Genomic DNA, 17,049 nt, shown 5'->3' with positions numbered 1-17,049 from the left:
CATGTCCAGCACCACCCGCATCCCCTGGTTTTTCTCAGGCACTCCGCCGGGTGGCTTCCCAGTGTAAACTTGCATATTCCATGCATAGCTTGATGTAGCATCACATGCTGCCCATATTTTGATGCCACATTTTGCAGGCTTGTTTGGCATATACTGTCTGAAGGGACAACGTCCTCTGAATGGAACAAGGCGTTCATCAACTGTAACATGAGGACTGGGATTGTACAGTAACGGTAGAATTTCCACCCATTTATCCCATACATCTCTGATTGCAGCTAGTTTGTCTCTTTCACGTCGACCCGGTCTGGTATCACGGTTATCAAAGCGAATCACCCGAGAAATTATGTGGAATTCTTGTAGAGACATTGTTGCCCGAAATATTGGCCTTCCATTCTCTTCATTCCACAGGCTGGCCGTTGCTTCTCCGTTTGACCGATAGACTCCAGCTAATATGAGCAATCCAATGTATGCATGCAAGTCAATCCGATCCAGTGGCTTCCAGTTCTCTTGAAACACACGGCTCCCCTCCAAGTTGGTCATGTCCAGAACAATCTTCTCTATTGCTTGGGGTAAAAAGAGCTCAAAAGCTGATTGTATGTCATGGACTCGAGTGACAGCAAATCGTGTAGGTCCTGGAACCATTTTTATTACATTGGAAGCTGAGAGTCTACCTTGACCTCGTTGTGGTGACGGTGACCATTCAATATGACCATCTTTAGACTTCCATGTCTTCTCTTCTCTTGATGATGCTTGTTGCATGCTCTGTCTCTCATCTGATGTAGGGGATGGTACGGCAGACTCCTCCTCTGAATCCTCTTCAATGAAGACAAAATCTGGATCATCAACAGCATTGTCCTCTATCTCTGAAATATCCTCTGTCTCTGAAACCTCTTCTTCTTTTTCACTGTCACAGTCCAGAATTTGTGATAAGACTTCATTGATTGAAAATCTTTTGGAGCTCATTTTTGAGTGTCTGTGTCAGGGACCTGCTGCTCTCACACTGAGGAGAAGCTTGGGAAAGCCCTTTTTAACCCAAACACAATTCTAAAAGTGCAACCAGGACCAGTCAAAACAAAATAAATCAAAGACACTTTTTTGTTTTGCACCTGTGCAAATATATATACACATGAAAGCCTCCGGGTCAAAATGACCCACAACATCATGTTTGTATACAAAATGTACACAGACATTCCACAACACATCAGTGTGTCCACATTTTGCAGTTAGGTTCATGACCCTAAATGAGGAAAAGTCATGTAATTTCATGGCGAAAAAGAGTGGTTAACTAGTATTTTAGACAACGCAAAAGTGGAAACGGGTCAAATTGACCCACAACATAACAGGAGGGTTAATGCATTCAATATATTATTATTCCAGTCTTACCGTTCTCATTGTCGGAGTGGACACATTGTTTGCAGAGCGCACAACCTATGCTACACTTGCGAGAAACAAGTTTGGGTTTATTTCATTCCATTTACAAGTTTTGTCAATTCAATTTAGTCATTGTCTTTTGTTTGGAGGGCTCCTGTCAATGTCGAGTAAGGACTCGCACCTGATTACGCATAGAAGTACATAGGCCTATAGGCTACCTGGCCTGCGCGCAAATGTAGGCATATAAATGTGCCCATTTGGGCATCTGATTGGCTTAACGTACCACCGCTAATGACCTGTGGAGCTTCTCAAAGTAATGTTTTCTTCACCTCAAACAGCAAGCAAACAGTCTGTTTTTACATCCATTGACAATGACAATAGTTCCTCAATGTAGGCTATTTGAAAAATCTTTCCAGCTCTCTCCCTTTCGATAACCACTCAGCGTGAAAGGGGAAAATGTCATGCTCTGAATCAGTGGAAACGTCATAAAATAGGCCTACCTGATTACTTCTTATCAGTGCTCGACTTGGACTGAAATAGGTTCCGGTACTCATTCTGGGTACTGGCACTGTTTATATTTAGGTACAGGAGCTCCACAATACTTTTGAGCTAATATTCTATAAGAGGAACAGGAGCTCAAGCAGTAGAACATTTGAGTTGCCGGGACTTAGCTCCAGTGAATTCCTGCCCAAGTCAAGCACTGCTTCTTATCTCTTGGTGCAAATAGACTACAGTTGTGTCTGTCCTGAGCTCACTGGCGCTGGAAACTCTGAGGGCCCAGAATATTTTATACCATGTTGCAAGTTCGCTAGCTCAAACTTTGGGCTGGACCCAGTTAATAGTTGATACAATGTTGCAAGTTCGTTGCAGACAGGCCATGCGTGGCCAATGTGATTTATAGGATATTCTTTTTTTATCAGGATATTTTCTACCTGCAGGTTGCAATGTCTTTATTTGTTTGCTTTATGTAGGATATTTTTTACATAGTTGGCAATGGCAATAGAAGTTACTTTTTAGGTTTGTTTCATTTTCATTTAGATTTGGATAGAATTTTGATTAACCACATGACAATGATGGGATTTGAGATATGAAAACTTTAAATCAATCAAATTAAATCAATCAGATTTTATTTATAAAGCCCTTTTTACATCAGCAGATGTCACAAAGTGCTATACAGAAACCCAGCCTAAAACCCCAAACGGCAAGCAATGCAGATGTAGAAGCACGGTGGCTAGGAAAAACTCCCTAGAAAGGCAGAAACCTAGGAAGAAACCTAGAGAGGAACCAGGCTCTCAGGGGTGGCCAGTCCCCTTCTGGCTGTGCCGAGTGGAGATTATAACAGTACATGGCCATTGGACATGGACATTTTTCTCCAAGATGTTCAAACGTTCATAGATGACCAGCAGGGTCAAATAATAATCACAGTGGTTGTAGAGGTTGCAACAGGTCAGTACATCAGGAGTAAATGTCACTTGGCTTTTCAAAGCCGGGCATTTAGAGGTTGAAATAGCAGGTGCGGTAGAGAGAGAGAGTTGAAAACTACAGGTCTGGGACAAGGTAGCGCGTCCGGTGAACAGGTCAGGGTTCCATAGCCGCAGGCAGAAGAGTGGAAACTGGAGCAGCAGCATGACCAGGTGGACTGGGGACAGCAAGGAGTCATCAGGCCAAGTAGTCCTGTGGCATGGTCCTAGGGCTCAGGTCCTCCGGGATGGGAGAGAGAGATGGAGAGTGAGAGAATTAGAGGGAGCATACTTAAATTCACACCTCTAAATGCCCGGCTATGAACTGATATCTTTCCGACAGATAAGATCTAAACTAGGCAAGAACTTGTTTGTGTAGACCAATTAAGGTTTCCAATCTCTCCAAAATAATGTGGTGATCGATGGTGTCAAAAGCACCAGGTCTAGGAGCACGAGGACAGATGCAGAGCCTTGGTCTGACGCCATTAAAAAGTAATTTACCACCTTCACGAGTGCAGTCTCAGTGCTATGATGGGGTCTAAAACCAGACTGAAGCGTTTTGTATACATTAGTTGTCTTCAGGAAGGCAGTGAGTTGCTGCACAACAGCTTTTTCTAAGATTTTTGAGAGGAATGGAGATTCGATATAGGCCGATTTAGTTTTTTACATTTTCTGAGTCAAGGTTTGGCTTTTTCAAGAGAGGCTTTATTACTGCCACTTTTAGTGAGTTTGGGACACATCCAGTGGATAGGGAGCCATGTATTATGTTCAACATAGGAGGGCCAAGCACAGAAAGTAGCTCTTTCAGTAGTTTAGTTGGAATAGGGTCCAGTATGCAGCTTGACGGTTTAGAGTCCATGACTATGTTCATGAATGTGTCAAGAGAGATAGGATTTAAAAAACTTGAGTGTCTCCATTGATCCTAGGTCCTGGCAGTTTTGTGCCGACTCAGGACAGCTGAGCTTTGGCGAAATACACAGATTCCGTAATTTGCTTTCTATTGATCATGATCTTTTCGTCAAAGACGTTCATGAATTCATCACTGCTGAAGTGAAAGCATCCTCTCTTGGGGAATGCTGCTTTTTAGTTAGCTTTGCGACAGTATGAAATAGACATTTTGGATTGTTGATTGTTCTTATTCTCCTCAATTAGGTTGGAAAAATAGGATGATCGAGCAGCAGTGAGGGCTCTTCGATATTGCTCTGTACTTTCTTTCCAAGCTACATTTACATTTACATCATTTAGCAGACACTCTTATCCAGAGCGACTTACAAATTGGTTAGTAGGAAGACTTCCAGTTTGGTGGAGCCCCATTTCCGTTCCAATTTTCTGGAGGCTTGCTTCAGGGCTCGGGTATTTTCTGTATACCAGGGAGCTAGTTTCTTGTGACGAATGTTTTTTGTTTTTAGGGGTGCGACTGCATCTAGGGTATTACGCAAGGTTAAATTTAGATCCTCAGTTTGGTCGTTAACTGATTTTTGTACTCCGACGTCCTTGAGTAGGTGGAGGGAGTCTGGAAGGGCCTCTAGGAATCTTTGGGTTGTCTGAGAATTTATAGCACAGCTTTTGATGGTCCTTGGTTGGGGTCTGAGCATATTATTTGTTGCAATTGCAAAAGGAATAAGATGGTGGTCCGATAGTCCAGTGTTATGAGGAAAAACTAGATCCAGGGTGTGACTGTGGCAATGAGTAGGTCCGGAGACATGTTGGACAAAACCCACTGAGTCGATGATGCCTCCGAAAGCCTTTTGGAGTGGGTCTGTGGACTTTTCCATGTGAATATTAAAGTCACCAAAAATGAGAATATTATCTGCCATGACTACAAGGTCCGATAGGAATTCAGGGAACTCAGTGAGGAGCTCTGTATACGGCCCTGGAGGCCTGTAAACAGTAGCTATAAAAAGTAGGCTGCATAGATTTCATGACTAGAAGCTCAAAAGACGAAAACGCAGTCATTTTTTGGGGGGGGGGGTGAATTGACATTTGCTACCGTAAATGTTAGCAACACCTCCGTCTTTGCGGGGGATATGGTCACTAGTTTAACCAGGAGGAGAGGCCTCATTTAACACAGTAAATTAATCAGGCTTAAGCCATGTTTCAGTCAGGTCAATCACATCAAGATTATGATCAGTGATTAGTTCATTGACCATAACTGCCTTGGAAGTGAGGGCTCTAACATTAAGTAGCCCTATTTTGAGATGTGAGATATCACAATCTCTTTCAATAATGACAGGAATGGAGGAAGTCTTTATTCCAGTGAGATTGCTAAGGCAAACACTGCCATGTTTAGTTTTTCTCAACCTAGATCGAGGCACAGACACGGTCTCAATGGGGATAGCTGAGCTGACTACACTGACTGTGCTAGTGGCAGACTCCACTAATCTGGCAGGCTGGCTAACAGCCTGCTGCCTGGCCTGCACCCTATCTCATTGTGGAGGTAGAGGAGTTAGAGCCCTGTCTGTTTTTTTCTTCTTTTTTTAATCTTTTTTTGGTAGATCAGCTTAATATTGCAGATAGATTGTAACTTCCATCAATGTAATTGTCTGCATCACTTCCAATCCCCCATGTTTTATATATATATATATATATATATATACACACATACATATACATATATACACACATACACTTACATATCCTTTTAAAAAATATATATTCCCCTTTATTACTTTCCAACCCCACCACCCTTTCCCTAATTGGAGTAAACTAGTGCCCTGTCTATGTTGGTAGATAAGATGAGAGCACCCCTCCAGCTAGGATGGAGTCCGTCACTCCTCAGCAGGCCAGGCTTGTTCCTGTTTGTGGGTGAGTCCCAGAAAGAGGGCCAATTATCTACAAATTCTATATTTTGGGAGGGGCAGAAAACAGTTTTCAACCAGCGATTGAGTTGTGAGACTGCTGTAGAACTGGTGAGTGAGGGGGCCAGAGACAATTACTCGATGCCTACACATCTTTCTAGCTGTGCATATGAAAACCATAACTGGCACAGAGATTGGTAGAAATGGTAAGATTAAATTGGCATTCCACATGAAAAGTTGCAGACTCCTTGTGTAGCCTATTACCGACAACTTCAGGAGAGAAATGGCAGAATCTCCAAAATTGCCAGCAGGAGCAGGAGGAGGATGGTTGGGTCAGTTTTTTTTCTTCTGGTTATCTAGATCTCTGGCTCCCTCTTGAGTCATATGTGTCTGTCTTATTTCATCAAACAGTAAGCTTAAAGCATCAGACAAGCTCAATGCATATAGTTGATTTTATTAAAACACATAGGTTGTTATGCAAAAATACAAATAAAAGAACAGATTACTTTCGGTCGACCAAGATTTTTTTTGTCGGGGACAGTCCTATGGCAGTCCGACGGATAAATCTGGGTTTGGCAGATGCCAGGAGAACGCTACCTGCCCCAATGCATAGTGCCAACTGTAAAGTTTGGTGGAGGAGGAATAATGTTTCTGGGGCTGTTTTTCATGGTTCGGGCTAGGCCTCTTAGTTCCAGTGAAGGGAAATCTTAACGCTACAGCATAGAATGACATTCTAGATGATTCTGTGCTTCCAACTTTGTGGTAACAGTTTGGGGAAGGCCCTTTCCTGTTTCCGCATGGCAATGCCGCCGTGCACAAAGCGAGGTCCATACAGAAGTGGTTTGTCGAGATTGGTGTGGAAGAACTTGACTGGCCTGCACAGAGCCCTGACCTCAACCCCATCAAACACCTTTGGGATGAATTGGAACGCAGACTACGAGCCAGGCCTAATCGCCTGGCTCGCAGTGCCTCACTAATGCTCTTGTGGCTGAATGGAAGCAAGTCCCCGCAGTAATGTTCCAACATCTAGTGGAAAGCCTTCCCAGAAGAGTGGAGGCTGTTATAGCAGCAAAGGGGGGACCAACTCCATATAAATGCCCATGATTTTGGAATGAGATGTTTGACGAGCAGGTGTCCACATACTTTTGTTCATGTAGTGTATCTTCCCTAACTGGTGTAATTGCTCTCAGTTCTGAGCAAAGTATTTTGGTGCAGCAAATCTCAGTGTAAATGTGACCTTTGAATAGCAGCATGGTAAGATAGACTTCTTAACATTGTTTAATCAGTCTGAATAATTACTTTGTGATAGAGGAAAATGTCCTACGTTATTTAGCTCTCTTCATCCCCCTCTCTTCCCTTCCCTCTCCATCTTCCCTGTCTCTCTTCCCCTCCCTCTCCCTCTTCCCAGTCTCTTTCCCTCCCTCTCCATCTTCCCTGTCTCTCTTCCCCTCCCTCTCCCTCTTCCCAGTCTCTTTCCCTCCCTCTCCATCTTCCCTGTCTCTCTTCCCCTCCCTCTCCCTCTTCCCAGTCTCTTTCCTTCCCTCTCCATCTTCCCTGTCTCTCTTCCCCTCCCTCTCCCTCTTCCCAGTCTCTTTCCCTCCCTCTCCATCTTCCCTGTCTCTCTTCCCCTCCCTCTCCCTCTTCCCAGTCTCTTTCCCTCCCTCTCCATCTTCCCTGTCTCTCTTCCCCTCCCTCTCCCTCTTCCCAGTCTCTTTCCTTCCCTCTCCATCTTCCCTGTCTCTCTTCCCCTCCCTCTCCCTCTTCCCAGTCTCTTTCCCTCCCTCTCCATCTTCCCTGTCTCTCTTCCCCTCCCTCTCCCTCTTCCCAGTCTCTTTCCCTCCCTCTCCATCTTCCCTGTCTCTCTTCCCCTCCCTCTCCCTCTTCCCAGTCTCTTTCCCTCCCTCTCCATCTTCCCTGTCTCTCTTCCCCTCCCTCTCCCTCTTCCCAGTCTCTTTCCCTCCCCCTCTCTAAATAATCTCTCTCCCTCTCTTTTCTCAGTCCTACTCTGACTATGACCCATCGTAACCTGACTGGAGGGTGTAATGTGAACTGTGGCTGTAAGATCCATGAGTACGCGCCAGTATGTGGCTCAGACGGAATCACCTACTTCAACCCCTGCCTGGCAGGCTGCAGCAGTGTGGGCAACGACAGCACAGGAGTGAGTCCCTCAGTCACAAAAGTAGGGTTGCAAAATTATGGTAACTTTCCCCAAATTCCCAGGTTTTCCCAGATTTCCTGCTTATTCCCTTCTGTTACTAGAAATATTCCAAACAGGATTTCTGGAATACCTGGGCATTTTGGGAAAGTTACCTAAAGCTAGGGCTAGGAGTTCTTCCTGGCCATAATGTGAGTGACCTGATCAGGAAAAACTATATTGTTAGTTTGTAGTAATAGCCAGTGGTGGAGAAAGTACCCAATTGTCATACTTGAGTAAAAGTAATGATACCTTAATAGAAATTGACTCAAGTAAAAGTGAAGTCACCCAGTAAAATACTACTTGAGTAAAAGTCTAAAAGTATTTGGTTTTAAATTTACTTAAATATCAAAAGTAAAAGTATGAATCAGTTCTAATTACTTATATTAAGCAAAGCAGTATTTTTTTTTTTACATTTACACTCCAACACTCAGACATCATTTACAAACAAAGTAAATGTGTTTAGTGAGTCTGCCAGATAAGAGGCAGTTGGGATGATCAGGGATGTCCTCTTGATAAGTGTGTGAATTGGACCATTTTCTGTCCTCCTAAGCATTCTAAGTATTTTTGGGTGTCAGGGAAAATGTATGGAGTAATGTATGTAGTGAAGTAAAAGTAAAAGTTGTCAAAAATATGAATAGTAAGTACAGATACCCCAAAAAACGACTTAAGTACTTTACACCACTGGTTATAGCTTACTGACCATTGAACAAACATTCATTAATCATCCATTTACATTGTACAGTCTACATTGGTAGTACTTGAATAACACACTTCTAGTGGTACACACAGTTTCTCCTTAGAATTTCACTTCCATAGTACAATAAGATGAGCTGAGAATGATGCCTGGTGTTCTGTGGATCCCTCTCTCTCGCTCTCTCGCTCTCTCTCTCGCTCTCTCTCTCAGATCAGGAACTACTCTGACTGTGCATGTGTCCAGAGCAGACAGGTCATCACCCCCTCCTCTAACGGCCAAGTCAACCAGCTGCAGCTGGTCATCGTCAAGACCTACCTGAACGAGAACGGCTACGCCGTGTCGGGGAAGTGTGACCGCACCTGCAGCACCCTGATTCCCTTCCTCATCTTCCTCTTCATCGTCACACTCATCACCGCCTGCGCTCAGCCCTCCGCCATCATCGTCACTCTCAGGTATTGACCCGGAACAGACACTGAACAAAACACACTTAGCGAAGGGATTGTGAGGTAGTGGTTGTGAGCTCTCTTGTTCTCTTCATCGGGTTGCAGAATTACGGTAACTTTCTGTGATCCCGGTTGGACGATTTCTAGAATCAGGATGGAATAAGCAGGACATCCTGAAATCCTCTGGGATTTCAAGAAAACCTCGGAATCCTTGAAAAGTGATCATAATTTTGCACCTCTATCTTCACCATTTCCTCCCTTCTTCCTCCTCTCCTCTAGGTCAGTAGAAGAGCAGGAGAGACCCTTTGCACTCGGGATGCAGTTTGTTCTCCTCAGGACCCTTGGTGAGTGATGCAGCTTCAGTGAAATACAGAGAGTTCAATACTGAGAGGTTGTTTTTTAGGTTATGTCCCAAATGGCACCCTAGTCCCTATATAGTGCCATAGGGCTCTGGTTAAAAGTAGTGCACTATATAGGGATAGGGTCCCATTGGGACACTGAATGAGATCTGGTTCGAAATGTAATTTGGAAAGACTGGTTCCGACATCACATGCATGCTGTGTTAGAATAGTCTCTCCTCTCTCCCCAGCCTACAACCCTACACCCATCTACTTCTGCATCATAACGGTGTCTCTCTCGCTCTCCTCTCTCCCCAGCCTACATACCTACACCCATCTACTTCGGGGCGGTGATTGATACCACCTGTATGCTGTGGCAGCAGGACTGTGGCGTCCACGGCTCCTGCTGGGAGTACGACGTCACTTCCTTCCGCTTCGTCTACTTCGGCCTGGCCGCCAGCCTCAAGTTCATTGGCTTCGTCTTCATCTTCCTCACCTGGTACTCCATCAAGTACAAGGAAGAACGTCTGGAGCGCTGGCTGAAACACCTCTCGCCCATGGACACGGTCAGCAACCTCATCTGCCACGCCGGGGGTCACAAGGGGCACGCCCGTACCCGCTCCTGTCCCGTTAATATACCACGCAACGAACCTCCCATCATCCCTGTCCTCAACAGGGGCCTCAGCAGCCAGAGCTGCCCGGGGAACAGCCTGAAGAGCCTGAAAGCAATAACCCCGCCGGCCCCTCGCCCTTCCGCTCGCTCTCTGGAACAGGTGTCTGCCCGCGTCTGAGGGTTAGGTGAGGTTACCAACCAACTCCAACCGCCCTGCCATCCACAGTCTCTGCAATGTGTGCCTTTCTTACTCTGGGTTCTCACTTGTATAGTAGTATAGTATACGTTCACACATACACACTCGCGTTGCGCACACACACACACAGACAGGCACAAGACGTCACTCAGACAGAGAACGGTTGGTCAACATGTATACAGGAAGACACTGGGATGGATACCTCAGTTAGCTAATCTCCCCTTCCCTCTACCTAGTATGTTTGTGTGCTTTTCTCTTTAGTTAGTTTTTACCATGGGAGTGAATGCATATCATCTCTTTGGAAAAGTGCACCTTCGATACTTCTCGAGAACGATCATAATGATGTTGCATGGTGCTAGGTGAAAATGACATGAATAATATCCTTCATTGCTCAGTTTTAGTGTTCATTCTAAGACCTCAGCAGGACGAGGTGACTGAGGTAAGCAGCTTGGACAGCGAGCATAAACTAAATCCTGTACTATGCAAAATATTTTTATTTTTGCCCTATTATACAATGGCAAGCAGTATTAAAGGCACACAGTGAACGTTGCCTTCCCTTTCCATACAATCTGGAAATTTCATTCAGTATTGCCCCAGACCTACGTGTAATAATGAGTGGTTGACTTGGAAAGGATATGTCTGGATCTTTTGGAATTGGAACCTCTTTTGTGTGGCAACCTCATAGACAGGCCCACAAATACATCCCTTGCCGTAGTTCTATTTCAGACACACTTGGGCTTCATCCCAAATGGTACTCAATTCCCATGATGACCCCCCTCAATGTTGCTTCGTGTGCCATGGGCTTTACAGAACGAAGGCATCTTTTGCTTACCGGTCGCTAACATAGCTTGTTTCAGACAAAACTCCAAATTTAAATGACCAGGGCAAAAGTAGTGCACTACATAGGGAATAGGGTGCCATTTGGCACGCATACAATGTTTTAACCAACCAGACCCCCTGCTGGCTCTGTGGTGGAGCAGACCAGACCAGACCAGTGCTGCTGGTGCAAAGAGACTCTGCTGTGCTTCCCATGATTAGCTAATCCACACAAACAAACCACTCTTTCACATTAGTTAGTTAGTCAGTAGTTTAGTAAGTAGCCTCTGTCACCAGATTTTACCTTAGAGCGAAGACTGGGAGTCTGTGGCTAGTAGTTTAGATTAGCTTAATAGGTCTGTACCTGTAAAAGATATGGCTGTGTAAATTAATGGATTTACCAGCAGCAGGGCCACTTCTCCCATGTACTGTGTAACCAAGCCAAGCATAAAAAATAAAAAAACAATACTCTTTAAATAATTATTATAATGTCCAACTACTTACTATGTCTACGATAGAGCATGTTCTACTGAACAACTGTCAAAGTGATATCAATCATGGCTGCTGAGGTTGTTTGTTTTGCCTTTTGGTGAAGTTGTAACCTTTTCCATTCCCCCCTTTTTATTAATTCAAAGGACATCAGACTAATTGCTTAAACAGTGCTAAGTCGAGTTTCGGGCAGGGAGTTCCTAATCTCCCACAGCTCAGTAATCAGTACGATTACATGGACAGAGGCGAGCTGATCCTAGATCAGCACTACTTCTCTGAGACTAGTGATACATAAGCTGGAGAGGAACAAGATCGTTGAAACAAGTAGTTCATGTGTGTAACATGCAATATTCAAGTACATATTGCTGTTGGTTTTACAGGGTGGTTGAGGGCACCTGCTAGTCAGATGTGGTAAGCAATATTGTAGAAAGACTAAAATTAAGCTATGTGGTGTTTCCTAAGCGGAATAACTAGGAAATTAATCTTAATTAAATCAAACAATTTTGTTCATTTTAGCACTTCAATATTAGAAGCAAAAATTATGTTTTTCTATGTATCTATGTTGAATTTGGGCAGGTGGAACAGCACTGAGCCTGTAAACAACACATTTCACTTCACCTATCCGGTGTATGTTACAATAAAACATTATGATTTTTATTTACATGATACAATGTGGCTGTTGGTTTAGAGTTAATAGCGTTAAAAGATATGGTTTGTATTGCCTTTGAGATATTATAAAATGTTGCCGTTAATATGGAAAGGTACCATAGCTCTTTATAGTAAAATGTTTTACTGACATTGTCAGCTAGAATAACAGTGTAATGCATCCGGCAGTAGAATTGATAGACATAATTGCTGCATGTAATACTTTTTCAGGACTACATGAAAGAGACACTATTATTAATGGAGATAAATCACATAACTCTTAGTCAAACATTCAATTTCTTGTAAAATAATAAGTACAATACGTAGAGTATTCGGGGGCAAATTAATTACAATTCTAGCTAGGCTACATTTTGCGACAAGGATTCTCCTAACTTTAGTGTTATTGAATATATTAGTGAAAGGCTACAGTATTATGTTTCTCAGTGCCTACTTTTCCTACTAATTGATTGAAGTTGAGATGTTGCTGATTCTGAAATGCTCTTGACTTCAAGTAATGAAAGTCAATGATAAGACTGACTGTGGACTGTGAAGAATTTGGCTCTAGGATTTTTGGTTTACTTGCAGCCATCAATAGACCTTTTCAACCTATACCTACAGTACCAGGATGTTTGCTGCAGAATTCTCAACCTTAAACCTACTGTTCCTCTGGAGCTAGGAGAGAGGAGCTCTCTCTCTTACCTCCCTGTGTAGTGCTGTTTATCAGTCGTTGTATGTGGCATAAAACAAGGATTTGACCTGGATGTTACCTTAAGGACTATTTCAGGTAGATTGTAGATTTGAGTTGTATGTTCTTTTTTTTAATCAGTATTATATTTATTTAAATTCAAATGATAGTGTTTTAATGACAAGTTAATGCCTCTGCTATATGTTCGACATCATAAGAAAGAAAATGTATATTGTTTGTGGACACACTGTTTACAAATGCCTGCGATACTTGACATCTGTCAATACAAATTGTGAAAAATAAATAAATAGTGTATTGAATCATGTGATTTTTGTCTGATGCAACAAACAGCATGGGATGTAGAAGTTAAAGAAGTGCTTGTTGGAGCAGGTAATAAACACATAACATGATCGAAACTGGTCATGGGCTGCGTCCCAAATGGTACCCTAACCCCCAACACCAGGGCTGCCCAACCCTCTTCCTGGAGATCTACCCTCCTGTGGGTTTTCAGTCCACCCTAATTTAACGCACCTGATTCTACTTATTAGCTGCTCAACAAGACCTTAGCTAGCTGAATCAGATATGCTAAATTAGTGTTCGACTGAAAACCTACAGGACAGTAGATCTCCAGGAAGAGGGTTGGGCAGCCCTGCCCTACACAATGCACTACTTTTGACCCATGGGCCCTCTTGAAAAGTAGTGCACTAAATAGGGCAGTGTTTCCAGTCCTTGAGTACCCCCAACAGTACACATTTTTGTTGTAGCCCCAGACAAGTGCACACCTGATTCAACTAATCATCAAGCCCTCAGTGAGTTGAATCAGGTGAGTTTGTCAAGGGCTACAACAAAAAATGTGTACTGTTGGGGGTACTGGAGGACTGGAGTTGGGAAACACTGACATAGGGTACAGGGTGCCATTTGGGATGTAAACACAGTGTGGCGCTGTGGACTGTCTTCCATTGAACCTGACAGGTAAGCGGCTGTACTCTAGAAAAACCACAAGGTAGCAGAGTTGTGATGTAATACTGAATGAACAATACATTTTTCCTACAGTGAACAAAAATATAAATGCAACATTCAACAAATGCAACATTCAAGATTTTACTGAGTTACAGTTCATATAAGTAAATCAGTCAATTGAAATCTATGGACCTGACTGTGTGGTGCCAGGATAACAACCTCTCCCTCAACGTGAGGAAGACAAAGGAGATGATTGTGGAATACAGGAAAAGGAGGGCCGAGCACTCCCCCATTAACCTCGACGGGGCTGTAGTAGAGCAGGTTGAGAGCTTCAAGTTCCTTGGTGTCCACATCACCAACAAACTATCATGGTCCAAACACACCAAGACAGTCGTGAAGAGGGCACGACAGACTAATTCCCCCTCAGGAGACTGAAAAGATTTTGCATGGATCCTCAGATCCTCAAAAAGTTATACAGCTGCACCATTGAGAGCATCCTGACTGGTTGCATCACCGCCTGGCATCCAACCACAAGGCGCTACAGAGGAGAGTGCGTACGGCCCAGTACATCACTGGGACAAGCTTCCTGCCATCCATGACCTCTATACCAGGCGGTGTCGGAGGAAGGCCCTAAAAATCCAGCCACTCAAGTCCTAGACTGTTCTCTCTGCTACCGCACGGCAAGCAGTACCGGAGTCTAGGTCCAAAAGGCTCCTTAACAGCTTCTACCCCCAAGCCATAAGACTGCTGAACAGTTAATCAAATGGCTACCCAGACTATTTGCATCGCCCCCCCTCGTTATTTTATTGTGTTACTTTTTTTAAACGTTTGTTTATTTAGTAAACATTTTCTTAACTGTTATTTTTCTTAAAACTGCATTGTTGGTTAAGGGCTTGTAAGTAAGCATTTCACCGTAAGGTCTACACCTGTTGTATTCAGCGCATGTGACAAATAACATTTGATTTGATGTTGCGTTTATATATTTTTTCAGTATAGGTACCTTTGTCTTGCATTGGATTTGTGCCACACACGCTAAAAATATAGCGTTTGAAACAGTGGCCAGGTAAACAAAACCAAAGCATTGATTGTTGTCATACCTTGTCTATACCGAGGTAAAGACAGATTCAGGTTGGATATTCGACAGATATTCGCCTGTAGTTTTCCTTACGTCCACCAACAGCAGTTAGGGACCGTCAACATAGTCACACATCAAATTTCAATAGGTCTTTAACCATTACTCCTAAAACTTTCAAAACTGGTTCTAGCTAACCCGATGGCAGAGACACATATTGCACAAACTTTCTTTGCTGATTTACATCTCGCCCTATTTTAAATTATTTATTTTAATTTTTTTAATTCAATAGCGCCTTGGTCATGTGACCCACATACCTCAAACAAGGTTCATAATGTACACTCAGTGGGCTTGCACATTGCACACCCTTTTGTTTGTCCATTTGCATCTCACAAGATTTACATGAATTATTCAAACTTTCAAATTTCAATAGCTCCTTGGTCATGTGACCTACAACCCTCAAACTAGTTTCAGAACATCCACTCACTAGCCTTATATATTGCACACCCTTTTGTTCGTCCATTTTCATCTCAGGTGATTTTACATTAATTTTTCATTGTTTTTAATTTCAATAGCTCTCTGGTCATGTGACCTACTGGACTCAGCAAGGTTCAGAATGTCCACTGACTACCCTTCTATATTGCACACCCTTTTTTGTTTGTCCATTTTAATCTCATGCGACTTTACGTGAATTTTTAAAACTTTATAATTTAAATTGCTCCTTGGTCATGTGACCTACTGACCTCAAACAAACTTCAGAATGTCTGTGGACTAGCCTTATATATTGCACACACTTGTTTGTGTACTGTAATCTAATGCGGTGCTACATAAATGTTTCATCGTTTTGAATTTCAATAGCTCCTCTAGTTATGTATGTCTATATTGTTGTACATATTAGAATATTAGTTTGACAATTAGGGGGTTCAGTCCAGTGCTGTGTTTACTATTTGCTTTAATGTTTATCTATAATAATTGGTAGTTCTGAGTACTTATTTTCCCTTTCCTTAAGTATTTATCTTGCCACAGTATTTAACAGCGGTACACAATAGGAGAGAGAAAGAGAATATCGCTTTTCATCGTTAATATCAACCATAAAGGAAAAGGGCAAAGTACGAGAGTCATGTTATTAATTGTCCAAAGCAGGGATGGAGAGTGAACTGCACGGCCAGTAAGGTAGGCTGCAGTGGGTTTGCTGGTCAATACATACAGTTGAAGTCAGAAGTTCACATACACCTTAGCCAAATACATTTAAACTCAGTTTTTTACAATTCCTGACATTTAATCCTAGTAAAAATTCCCTGTCTTAGGTCAGTTAGGATCACCACTTTATTTTAAGAATGTGAAATGTCAGAATACTAGTAGAGAGAATGATTTATTTCAGCATTTATTTCTTTCATCACATTCCCAGTGGGTCAGAAGTTTACATACACTCAATTAGTATTTGGTAGCATTGCCTTTAAATTGTTTAACTTGGGTCAAACGTTTCGGGTAGCCTTCCACAAGCTTCCCACAATAAGTTGGGTGAATTTTGGCCCATTCCTCCTGTCAGAGCTGGTGTAACTGAATCAGGTTTTTAGGCCTCCTTGCTCGCACACTCTTTTTCAGTTCTTCCCACAAATGTTCTATAGGATTGATGTCAGGCTTTGTGATGGCCACTCCAATACCTTGACTTTGTTGCCATTTTGCCACAACTTTGGAAGTATGCTTGGGGTCATTGTGTCACGATGTCAGTGTATGCGGTAGACTGAAGTCAGGCGCAGGACACAGAACTCAATGAAAAAACGTATCTTTACTAATACACGTAAAGAAACAAGAAGCCTCCATGCAGGGAGGAATAAACCCGCTCACCAACGACATCAGCGAACAAACAACAAACACGCACAGAACACAATGGGAGCCACAGGGTTAAATAGGGGTGGAGTAATCACAAGATGGGCAACAGGTGTGAAACAATCTGACACAACAGGTAGAACATAGAAACATATAACATAGATCGGCAGCAGCTAGTACTCCGGTGACGACGAACGACGAAACCTGCCCGAGCAAGGAGGAGGGGCAGCCTCGGCAGAATCCGTGACAGTACCCCCCCCTGACGCGCGGCTCCAGCCGTGCGTCTACACCGGCCTCGGGGACGGCCAGGAGGACGCGGCGCGGGGCGAGTGGGATGATTGTGGTGGTAATCCCTCAACATGGATGGATCGAGGATATCCCTCCTAGGAACCCAGTACCGTTCCTCCGGACCGTACCCCTCCCACTCCACGAGATACTGCAG

At 43.3% G+C, this 17,049-nt stretch overlaps 1 protein-coding gene across 1 annotated transcript in view; it reads left to right on the top strand.

Annotated features, from left to right (window-relative positions):
- LOC311098647 (solute carrier organic anion transporter family member 5A1-like) overlaps positions 1–13,073 on the top strand; it is a 70,696-nt gene extending 57,623 nt beyond the window's left edge. The window contains exons 7-10 of the mRNA XM_084139180.1: positions 7,628–7,787; positions 8,731–8,972; positions 9,243–9,307; positions 9,620–13,073. Of these exons, the coding sequence (XP_083995306.1) occupies positions 7,628–7,787; positions 8,731–8,972; positions 9,243–9,307; positions 9,620–10,092 (940 nt within the window). The 3' untranslated portion in view covers positions 10,093–13,073. The remainder of the gene's footprint in view (positions 1–7,627; positions 7,788–8,730; positions 8,973–9,242; positions 9,308–9,619) is intronic.
- The last annotated feature ends 3,976 nt before the right edge of the window (positions 13,074–17,049 follow it).

The sequence above is a fragment of the Coregonus lavaretus genome, assembly GCF_964263955.1.
Source record: "Coregonus lavaretus genome assembly, chromosome: 23".
Lineage (NCBI taxonomy): Eukaryota > Metazoa > Chordata > Actinopteri > Salmoniformes > Salmonidae > Coregonus > Coregonus lavaretus.
This window is presented reverse-complemented; position numbering and strand designations above follow the sequence as displayed.